The sequence below is a fragment of the Portunus trituberculatus genome, unplaced genomic scaffold (assembly GCF_017591435.1).
Source record: "Portunus trituberculatus isolate SZX2019 unplaced genomic scaffold, ASM1759143v1 PGA_scaffold_484__1_contigs__length_43489, whole genome shotgun sequence".
In the NCBI taxonomy this organism is placed as follows: domain Eukaryota; kingdom Metazoa; phylum Arthropoda; class Malacostraca; order Decapoda; family Portunidae; genus Portunus; species Portunus trituberculatus.
Genome location: NW_025541652.1, coordinates 12,501 through 24,685, shown reverse-complemented (window position 1 = coordinate 24,685; position 12,185 = coordinate 12,501). Strand labels below are relative to the sequence as shown.

Below are 12,185 nucleotides of genomic sequence, written 5' to 3'. Positions count from 1 at the left end.
ATGGAGCCGGGTAGGGTTTGAATACTGTCTGAGACAGCAGTTGCTCTTTTTTCCCCCCTTCTAGCTGACTGACAGTCAGTTTACTTGGAGGAGGTGTACTTGGTGACAGCCTTGGTGCCCTCAGAGACGGCGTGCTTTGCCAGTTCGCCGGGCAGAAGGAGACGGACGGCAGTCTGGATCTCCCGGCTGGTGATGGTGGAGCGCTTGTTGTAGTGTGCCAGGCGGGATGCCTCGGCAGCGATGCGCTCGAAAATGTCGTTCACGAAAGAGTTCATGATTGACATAGCCTTGGAGGACACGCCAGTGTCGGGGTGGACCTGCTTGAGCACCTTGTAGATGTAGATGGAGTAGCTTTCCTTCCTCCTCCGCTTCTTCTTCTTGTCCCCTTTGGCTATGGCCTTCTGAGCCTTGCCAGCCTTCTTGGCAGCCTTTCCTGATGCTTTGGGAGGCATGGTAGTAACGGCGTCGTTCAACTTGCGAAGAGTTGTGTGTTGTGTTGCACGGTTGCTCAGCGCTGTCTGATCTTGAGTAGGGAGCGGAGTTGAAGCTTGAGGTGTTTTGCATCTTCATTTTATAAGTTTGTTGTAAGTTTATTTGGGATAATTTTTCTGGGTTGTTGGTGTTGTTAAGTGTAAATAGGAACTGGTGGTTCGTTTGAAAGGTTTTTATAGGTTTTCTGAACCATGGGTGATCTTTGTTGTGTTCGTGTTCTTGTATGATATTGTTGAATGTGGTGTCTCTGAGTGTGTGTGTAAGTGTGTGTAGTGTTTTGTTTCCTCTGTTGAACAGTGTGATGTTGATGGGTGTTATATTGGCAAGTGTGTGCAGCTCTTCGGTGGTGTGACTGTATGGGTGCCTGATATCGAAAGCAAATCGGAGTGCTTTGTTTTGTTTCTTTTGTAATTTATTTACTTGAAATTTAGATAGTGCGTTGAGGGCGTAAGCAGGATATGTTAGAATTGGGAGCACGCACGCTTTTACTAGGTGTAGCTTTATGTTGTTGTTCAGTGTTTGAAAACGTCTTATGGTGTTGATGGCTGTCTGGGCTTTTTTTGTTATTTCATGGACGTGTTTCGCGTAACCGCTTCTGCCAAGCGTGAGTCCTAATACTTTTGCCTCTGATGCATATGGTATGTTGTTCCCATTTATGTTAACTGGTTTTAAATTTCTTGATGCTATGGGGAGGAGTGTGAATTTTTGCGTGTTTGTTTTAATTTTCCATTTATGTTCAAAGGTGTTGATGTTTTTAATTTCTTTTTCAATACTTTTGGCAAACATGTTCTTGGACTTCCCAGCGTATGTGATGATTTGTGTTATGTCGTCTGCGTATATAATGTGTGTGCTGTCTGTGATAGGTGTAGGTGTGTCGTGTGTGTATAGTGTGTATAGAGTAGGCGAGATTGAGCTTCCTTGAGGTACCCCGCTGAGGAGTTGGAATGGTGGGCCTGTGTAGCTGTGTAGAGATATGGCTGCTGTGCGATTGTCAAGAAAGCTGCACAGTAATTTTTTAAGTAGCGATGGCATGCCGGTGTTATTGATTTTGAATTTTAATCCCTTTTGCCATACCTTATCGAAAGCTTTTGACACATCTCGGAGAGCTATGCAACATTGCTTTCTCTCCGCGAGTGTTTTGCCTAATACTTCTGTTAGGGTGGCGGTTGCTGTGTCCGTGGAGCGAGCGGGGCGGAATCCATGCTGTGTAGTAGGGAGGATGTTATTTGCTTCGAGGTATGTGCGTGTTCTCTTGTTTATGATTTTCTCGTATATTTTTCCCGGGACTTCAAGGAGGGAGATGGGGCGGTAATTGATGGGATCTGTGGTGTTTTTACCTGGTTTTGGTAGTAGTATTAGTTTGGCATGTTTGAAAGGGCGGGGGAAGTAACCCATAGAGAGGGAGATATTTAGTAATTTAGTGTAGCATTCGAGAGCTACTTCTGGTAGGTGTTGGAGTATTGTTTTGTTTATTTTTGTTTCGCCTGGGGTGTTGTTCTTTAATGTTTTGATGGTTTGTTTGATGTCGTGAGGTGTGATGTGTTGTGTGAAGTAGTTGTCTATGTTGAGTCTGTTTGGGTCGCCTTGTTTATATGGATGTATTTGTTCTGCGTGCCTGTTATAGTATTCGTCCACCATATTTTCTGTTGCCTGGTCATATTGTTGATTTTCTTGTGGGCTTATTCTGAAGACATTCCTCCATATTTCTCTGAAAATAACCTCCTTGTCTTCGGGTTTAAAAATTTTCTGGTTGTTGTTAATTATGTAAGGTGTGGGAGTGGATGGATTGCCTTTTAATATTTTGATGTTGTGCCAGAATTTTTGGGGGCTGGAGTGGAGAGTGTTGAGTGATTTTATTTTGTTTTCCCAGTTAATTCTGTTTTGTGTTTTGCATTCTTCGGTTAAGTATTGTCTGATCTTTTTGTAGGCAATGTATGTTGTGTATGTCCATCCTTGTAATATGCTGTTGTTGAGTAGTCTTTTAGCCCAGAATTGTAGTTCTTTTATTTTGTTATTGTATATTGGTTTTAAAATGGTCTTTTTGTTGGATGTGGGGATGGCTTGTGTCATGGAGTATTTTATTGCGTTCATCCATTGTTCTATAGAGGAGTCTAGTGTGTTTTGTGTGATATCTGGTTGAGTGTTTATGTCTTGTGTTTTTAGAGTGGCTATTTCCTGGAATTTTTCCCAGTCTGCTTTGTGTATGTTATATGTAGGAGGTGAGTGTATGTGTATAGGTTGTGTGGTGATTGTGATGATGATCGGGAGGTGATCAGAGGGGTTAGTAGGTCCTTGTTGGGTGTGTATGTTGTGGTATGTGTGGGTGTTGGCGAATATAGTGTCTGGTGTGGTGGCTGCGTTGTGTGAGAGGTAGGTGGGGAAGTTGGGGCCTAGGTGTTGTAGCTGGTTGAGTTTTACCATCATCATGAGTGCTTTCCCCACTGTGTTGCTTGGTCTGTTGTCGAGTGTTGGGTGATGAGCATTCAGATCGCCAATGATGTATGTGGGATGAGATTGTCTGGCAAGGGTGTGGAAATCTGTGAATGGTAGGTAGGGGCGTCTGGGTGGGAGGTACGTGGTGGCTATATTTACTGGTCGGCGAGCATAGCGCCAGAGCTATGCGATGCCCCACACGGAAGGAGGCGCTGAAGAAAAAGGAAGAGGCATCGAGGAAAGCTCGGGGGTCTGCCTCCACTACCCACGACCGTGCCGCCCTGCCGGCAAGACCCCCTGCCGGGCTCACCGCACCAGACCTCTCGCAGACGCTGGCAGGCCTCTTGAGCCTGTTTCATGCTCATCTGGCGAACCTCGCAACACCGGGTTGCTTTCAACAGACATTATTGGCCAGCCTTGCCAGTAACGGTCTGCCGGATGTCAAACTTCCGCCGCCTCCACCTCTTCAGCCCTCAGTAACCGTTATGCGGGCCCTCGCCATGCTGACTCCCAGCACGGTCGCTGCTGGGTCTGCTGCCGCCAACGCCTCTCCCGCCTACTCACCAGCTCCCGCCAACGCTGCCCCACGGCTTCTCTTGGCACGCCCTCCTCCAACGCCGACGACGACGAAGATACCCCGGGGAGTCCGAGAGTGACGACTCCGACCAGGATGAGCCGCCTCACGAGGATCCCCGGTTCGGTTTCCTTACCAGGTCCAGCATCAAGAGGAAGAAGTCTCCTGCCACCCATGAGGAGTTTGAGTTCTCTCTCAGGAACGGGAATCTCCTCCTCTGCCACCCTGGCCCTCCTGGACTGGACGAAGTCATCTTGGACCACGTAAGGCGGAACTTGGACTCCCTCAGATCCTGGACCACCTTCTCCACCGAGGACTTCGAAAGAGCCAGGAGTGACAATTTTCAAGTGATTAGCGACCTACTTAAGGGCAGACTACCTACAACACGTGAGTAATGGCCAGACTACGCATAATCCAGCACAACGTTCTCTCCTGGGACAACCGTAAGTTTGACCTTAGCAACACGTATAGACAATATGACCCTGACATTATCGTCCTCAACAGCCATGGACTAATTAACGATGAGAGACTTAAAATACCAGGTTACAGAGTTTACCAACAAAATATTAGCAACACTCTTAATGACGGGGTCGCCATAGCCATTAAATATCACATACAACACAGAGTTGAGGATGATTTCTTATCTGAGACTCTTGCAATAGAGCTAGATACTGCAGCCGGCCCACTATACATTGCCACAAGCTACCTTCCCCCACGGCGACCGTACTTACCCCATCCAGATTACCTCCGCATTTTTCGCAGACAGACTCCAGTTTTCCTAGTAAGATACCTAAATGCCCGACACCCTTACTTATGTTACACTTCTACAAACCAGGTAGGGAGAGACATCATAGACTACCTACAGAGACACACTGCTCTACACATAGGACCATTCTTCCCCACGTACTACTGCTATCGCTCCTCTTCCACTCCTGACATCGCCTTGACCAACAGAGCCAACTTTTTCCACTACTCTCTACTAGCGGTGGACACCACCGAGAACTTGGCCGGGCTGCTGAGCACTGTTGATCACCACCCGTCAATAGTTGTCTTCTTCGACCTGGAAAAAGCCTTCGAGCTTGTCAACCCGCTGACCATCCTAGCTGTATTGACACGAAGAGGAATACGAGGAAGACTTCTTAAGTGGATCCAGAGCTACATCACAGACCGCACGGCATATGTTAGCTTTCAAGGGAAAACATCCGAGCACCATCACCTTGAAAACGGCACTCCCCAGGGTGGCATTTTGTCCCCCATTTTATTCAATCTCGTCATGGAGCAGCTCGTGTCAACAGACTTTCCCACGGGAGTGAAGCTCCTCTGTTACGCAGATGACCTGCAGCTCATTGTCCAGGGGCCATGGAAGTTCCAGAAGGCTCAGAGAGCTCTAAACACGCTGCAGGAGACCTGCGTAACACTCAGGCTCAAGATCAACCCACAGAAAACTAAAGCGATGGTGATGAAGGACGGAACTCAGCCCAGGCAACGTCTTCGGATCCAAGACACCGACATTGAGTGGGTGAAAATCCATGCATGTCTTGGAATTCACTTTGACCATATGCTCACCTTCAGACAGTATGTGGCACAGCTAGGGAGAGGATGTCGGCGAGGATAAACGCCATGCGGAGGATGACAGGACTGGCAGGAGGGGCAGACTTCGGAGTACTACGTGCATATTATATCCACGCTATAAGGACGCTGATTGACTACTCCTCTGTCGCCTTTGCCGGCAGTGACACCACGAGTGTGCAGCGGCTCCAAGCGCAACAGAACAAAGCCGTTCGCCTCATTCTTGGAGCTCCGACCTGGACTAAAGTCAGCAACTTACAAGTCGAGACTAACATCGCCCCTGTAGAGGTCCGAATCGCCAAGAATGTGGCCACCATCACTACCAAAATATTGACAAAACCAGGGTATAGAAAAACACAGGATAGACTGAGGACAGCAAAAGCACAAAGGAACCAGCCTGCAGGCCAACAGTGGAGCCGCAGCGCTAGTAAGTCACTGGAGAGATACGGCCTCAGCCATGTAGCTACCCTTGGCGAGGACCGCCAAAGCGACAACTACAGCGTGCCACCTCCTTGGACACCACCCCTTGCTGTCTTCAGCTACAAAGTGCCCGATGCTCAAAACGCGACATTACGGCGAGAAAAATACATGGAGAACTCTCTATTGCCAGACTCGAAGAAGGACACACCAGTGTACTACGCCGACGGGTCGAGAGATCCAGACACCGGCAGGAGCGGCGCTGCCTTTGTTCTCAGAGGAGAAGAACACGCTTGGCGCCTCTCCGATGGCTGCAGCAGCCTCCAGACGGAGTTAGCTGCGATTTTTCAAGTCACGGCCCATGCACTACAACAAGAGACCACCACGATAGTCATACACACCGACTCCAGATCTGCAATAGAAGTTCTCCAGCGGCAAAAGATACGAGACAACACGCAACTAACTACCAGCATTCTCGGCAACCTGCAACATCTCCAGCGTCAAGGAAAAGCCATCACCATTAACTGGATACCAAGCCATGTTGGTATCTTAGGAAACGAGACTGCCGACATCGCCGCCAAGATGGCCGCCATGAGAGCAGACATTATGATGCACATCCGGCCATCGCTATCAAAGCAGCAGCGCGCAAGTTGGAACACCAGATCAACGACACCAGGAACAGAATAAATGCCGAGGAAGGATCAAGAAGCTACTCCTGGTACCGGGCAGTCACAGGAACAAGAAGCCTCGAGGTAGCAGGAGACACCCCTAGGACGACGAGGGTCCATCTCCACCGTCTACGCCTGGGGTACCCTTGCAACTGGCAGCTGATCGACAGAGTCAACAGAGCTTGCAGCCACTGCCACTTCACCCCAGCTGAACCGCTTCTACATTGGATTGTGGAGTGTCCCCTGACACAAGAACTTCGACAAGCCCTGCATCTCCGAGATCACGACTCCGAATCACCAGAAGCAAGGCCCGCAGCCATACACCGTCTCAGAAGAATATGGGCCGAGAAACCCTGCATCCTCCTCTCTATGGTCAAAGACCATCCACCTCCGCGCTAGATAGCTATCTAAGAGTTAGCGAGGCTTCTGTCCTCTTTAGCTACGGGCCGCCCTGGTCCGCACAAACTTGGATGGGTGACCGTCTGGGAAGGCTTTTTCTTTGCGAAATGTGTTTTTGTGTCTAGTGCAGTGTTGTGTCGTTTCTTTTTGTGAAGTGCAGTGCAGTGTTGCGTTTTATTATTAGTGCAGTGTTGTAGTGCAGTGCAGTGCACCAGGATGACTCTTGTTCGGTGTCTGTGTGGTTAAGCACCGCTACGGCGGTACGGATCTGATGGGTGACCGCCGGGAGGACGGTGTGGTGTATGTTCAGTGCAGTGTTGTGTTTTTATTCCCGTGTGCGGTGGATTGCAGTGCATTGTTGTGTTGTGTTGCGTTTCTCCGTGTGCTGTGGTATTCGGTGTAGTGCTATGTTGTGTTGTGCTTTCCGTGTGAGGCGGATTAGTGTAGTGTCGTGTTTTTCCGTGTGAAGTGTCCGTGTGTGTGTGTTTTTTTTACTCCGCTCATGTGGTGTGCAACATGGGCCGAGTGAAAATAAAGCACCCCATCCCTCGGATGTAGGGGTCAGGAGGACCCTTCTGGGCATCCTGTCTCCCGCAGTGATGGTCACTAAAGCCATTCCAGTAAGTGATGGTATTGTGATCCTCACGCATACAGACAAGGATGCTGATGCCATTTTTCAGGATGGCATGCCTGAGCGGCTGGCTGCGGAGGGATTTAACCCCGTTGTTCCCCCCGAGATAAGGTCCAAGCGATCAATCATTTGCTTTGCTCTGGACGAACTTGTGTACGGGAACACAGCTGAGTCCATTGTGGAAGAGATGGAACTCCGCCACGGCTGGGCCAAGGTGGACAGTGTGTACAAGTTCCCACGCTCCTCCACCGTCAAGATCATCTTTAAAGATGCTGCCATGGCCAAGAAGGCGTTGATGGAAGGGCTCAATCTCTTCCATATCCACATCCCGAGCCATCAAATGAGAGAAGAGGTGTTCACCCCGCTCTTGACCTGCAACAGGTGCAACGCGGTAGAGGATCACCCGACAAGCAGCTGTCCCCAGCCGGCAGGTTTCGTGCGGTGCTCCGAGTGCAGCATGGAGGGGCACTCGTACAGAAACTGCTCTGCCGCTGCTAAGAAATGCCTCAACTGTGGCGGGGACCACAGCGCCAGGGCAATGCGTTGCCCCCGTCGCAAGGAGGCTCTCAGGAAGAAAGAGGAGGCAGCTAGACAGGCTCGGGTAAGGCCTGGTGTCTCCTTCGCACAAGCTGCACAAATGGAACCGACCCAAGCTCCATCTGGACCTGCCACACCCGACCTCTCCAAGTCTCTGGCTGGCTTATTATGTGTTTTCCATGCACATATGGCCAACATGTTCAGCCCAGGCTGCTTCCAGCAGTTCCTCTCGACCAGCCTGGCAGAGAATAAGCTCCCGGACATGAAGCTGCCTCCCCCGCCACCCATATCGGCCCCAGAAAGTCTCATAAAGGCTATCTCCGGAGTCGTTACCGACTTTTACCACGCCACGACGACAAAAGCCGCTACCTGTGCCCCAGCCGCTGCTACCGCTGCTGGTTCAGATGACACCTCATCCGTTGCCTCTTCCTGTCCCTCCCCATCCAGCAGTGAGGACGCGGACGGCTCGGACAGGGAAGAAGAAGAAGAGCATAACGACATCCGGTTTGGCTTTGTTGCCAAACGCAACAAAAGGCGGCTTCCTGCTTCCCGCAGCGAATTCGACCAAATCATACGGCAGAAAACCTTGCTTCTCAGCCATACCGGGCCAATGGAGATGGAAACACGGTCCTGGATTATGTGAGAGAGAACCTGGCCTCCTTGAATTCCTGGACTTTCACCTCCAATGAGGACTATGAAAGAATCAGGCGCGACCCCCAACAACTCATCGGGGACGTTCTTCTCGGTAAACTTCCTTCTGCACGTAAGTAATGCCACGACTACGAGTAATCCAGCACAACGTTCTTTCCTGGGGTAACCGTAAGTATGACCTAACTAACACTTATAGACATTACGACCCTGACGTGATACTCATCAATAGCCACGGACTGAACAATGAAACCAGACTCAAAATACCAGGCTTTCGAGTTTACCAACAAAATTTCAGCAACGCACTAAACGACGGGGTAGCTATAGCCGTTAAAAGCAGACTGCGCCACAAAGTCGAGGATGATTTCTTATCGGAGACACTTGCAATACAGACCGACACACCAGACGGACCCATCATTATTGCAACTAGCTACCTCCCACCACGTCGACCATACCTACCTCACCCAGATTTTCTACGTCTATTCCGAAGACAGACACCAGTCTTCTTAGTTGGAGACTTAAACGCACGACATACTAACCTTGGACACACTACCACAAACCAGGTTGGTAGAGACTTGGTGGAGTACTTCCGACGACAAACAGCATGCCACATTGGCCCTCATTTCCCCACCTTTTTCAACCCTAACACATCGTCTTCTCCTGACATAGCTCTGACTAACAGAGCCAATTTCCTCAACTATTCCTTTACACCAGGACCCCTGACGTCCAGCGACCATATACCTATCATACTGGACATCTCTACCTCCCCCTTACTAGTCCCTACTCCCCAGACTTTTAAATACCACAGGACGGACTGGGACGCATTCAAAGGAGACGCCGCTTTACAGATGACGGACCTTCCTGACATTGCTTACGGCTCCCTGGAAGACATCGACGACGCTCTGGACACCTGGATGACCACGGTAAGGACTACTGCTGACAGACACATACCACAGGCGACATACAAGTATAGGTCTGCCCCTAGGCCTTCCCGGACTACGCAGCTGCTTAGAATTCAATTCCAGGCACTGCGAGACAGGGCAATGCTAAGAGGGTGGACCCGCGCTGATTTTAGGCGGTACAACCAACTAAAGGTTGCACTGCAAGACTCACGCCGGACTGAGGCCCGAGAACACTGGGGAAGGAAGTTGGCAGGCCTAGCGGCCAACTACAAGGACCCCAGGAAGTTTTGGCGAGAGCTTAAGTGTCTCTCAGGCAAAACTTCAGGACCAGACAGTTATTTGATAGACGCAACGGGAGACAAAAAATTCTCTAACACTGACAAAGAACAACTATTTACGTCAAATTGGGACCGCATTTACAGGGAAGACTACGACGATGACTTTGACGACAACGACCGTGTGCTGGATTACATGGCTACTGCAGTGCAAAGGACCCATCCTTATGACAGCGCTGACCCGGCCCGTCTGGCCGGCACCTCACCTCTGGACTGTGTTATTTCCTCCCAGGAACTGGCTGCCGCCGTCAAGAGCGGTAGGCCAACCTGTCCTGGGGGAAGTAAGATCAACAGAACTATACTCTCGTATCTTCCAGATTCTGCCTTTACCAGACTGCGGGCAATCTTCAACGCCGCACTCTCTGCAGGGTACTTCCCTGACGGATTCAAGCAGGCTGAGATGAGGATGATCCCGAAGGCCGGTAAAGCTCCGACTCGTCCGGAGAATTACCGTCCCATCTCGCTGCTTGAGGTACCTGGGAAGCTACTAGAAAGGGTCATCACCTCGCGGCTACGCATCCACTTGGAGTCCGGTAACCACCTTCATCCAGCACAGTACGGCTTTAGGAGCGGCAGGGGAACTGTGCACGCCATCGCACTGGCAACGGAGACCATGGCCCTCCACCAAGCCAACAGGTCCCGATGCAACTTGGTACTGCGGGACGTGAGCAAGGCGTTCGACCGGGTATGGCACTTAGGCATGAAGTACAAGATACTTCACCTGGGTCTGCCTGCCCCGGTCGAGCGTCTGCTCTGTGACTTTCTCTGTGACAGGACGGCGAGGGTAAGGGTTGGGAGCCACCTAGGCCCCGCTTTCGCCCTCGCTACGGGAGTCCCGCAGGGAAGTGTACTCTCGCCCACCCTTTACAGCATCTACACCAGCGACTGTCCTGTCTCAGGCGCTGGAATTAACGTACTTTATGCTGACGATATTTCACAGGTTGTTTACCATCCAGGCCGCTCCAGTAGAATGGCGAACGCCCGCACCAGCAGAGAGGTTGCCCGAGTCAACGCCTTTGAGAAGGAGTGGAGGATCAGGACCAACATGGCCAAGTTTACCGTCGTGCCTCTTGCCACCAAGACCCCCGCTCCACTGCTGGTAGATGGGGATGATGTAGGATTCAGTCCGAGAGGTTGTCTCCTGGGTCTGACTATATCAACCATGGGCTACACTACCCACGTCTCCCATCGCGTGGCAAGAGCAAAATCAGCACTTACCAGGCTATATCGATTTAGAGACTTGGCCACTGGTCTTAAGCTCCATCTTATAAAGGCTCTAATTATTCCCATTCTCTCCTATCCTCCTGTTCCTCTACACGCTCTCTCCCGTACAGCTATTAGCAGATTACAAAGAGTGCAGAACAGCGCCCTGAGGTTCGCCTTCGGTACAAGATGGGACGACTTCACCAGCTCGGCATCGCTCCACGAGGCCGCGTCCCTCCCAGCCCTCAACGTCCGCCTCCAAGAGATGGCTGCCAAACTCTGGCAAAGAATGGATGACGAAGGTTGGGACCAGTACCGGGCGCTGAGGGCGCTGCACGAAGCGACTCCGCACCGGCAGCATGCCTGGTTCCCCAGAAGCCTCCTAAAACTTGAAGAAGAACCTCCAGAACCCAGATACAGGTGAATGTAGACTACCATTTCAAAAACAATACCTTCTTTCCATTCTGCTCTCCCCCATCACTCCAGTATGTAACAACTAATACCTTGCACTCCCCCCTAACAATTCTTCAGCCATGTAGTACTGCTTGCTTGTCCCCCCCACAGATCACTACCAATCACTGGCATGCTTGCCCCATACCACCCGCGGAGCGCTGATGCTGACGGACAGAGGGCTGCTATACCATTACGAGAGACTCCAGAGACGCAAAGCCAGACGGCGGCGATGCAGCACCCAGTGGACTGAAGGCACTCCGGGACTGCCTGGACTGATGCCGCCCTTGACGACACCGACGGCAGCCCAGTGCCGGTTCCATCTGTGCTTTGCCCCCTCAAGCCTCACGCCCTGAGTTGTTGGGACGCTGGCCTACGTCCCAGCAAGGGGTACAGGACCACCGGGAAGCTGGCGAAACTCCCGGCAGTGGGGCTGAGCTTCAAGCACGCACAGATGAGGGGCCCTGCCAGGATGGTGGCGCAGCCACGTCACATAAGGCGGGCCTGAGAACCATCCACTACTCCACCAACTTCGACCATCCTCCTGCAGCCTAGCTGCAGGAAACATCACCAGCTTGACAAACCAATGAAGACACTCACCAAGTGACCCCTACAAAGTGTCAGCGAAACACCTTCAGACAATAGTGACACACCACCAAACACGTTATCTGTTTATCTGTGCATCCTGTGGACACATAACACCATGATGTATATAGATTATATGTTATCAATATCTATAAGATTAAGCACTTTTCTAATATTGTACTTTCTTTTAATTTTATGTATTGTAAATCTTGTAACCCTCCCAAGCCCTTCACTTTCTCACAGCAGTATGGGTGGTTTTCCTCCGGGAACCCCGGTTTCCACCCTTGACCCAACATATACTGCCCTGTGACACTCATTACTTTAAAGCAGCAGGCCGGACCG

General features: G+C 50.8%; 1 protein-coding gene across 1 annotated transcript; it reads right to left on the bottom strand.

Moving 5' to 3' along the window:
* Window positions 1-41: 41 nt before the first annotated feature.
* On the bottom strand, window positions 42-452 carry LOC123500777 (histone H2B). Its single transcript, XM_045249395.1, has one exon. It carries the CDS (start codon window positions 450-452, stop codon window positions 81-83), a length of 372 nt encoding a protein of 123 aa, XP_045105330.1. The 3' UTR covers window positions 42-80.
* Window positions 453-12,185: the final 11,733 nt, after the last annotated feature.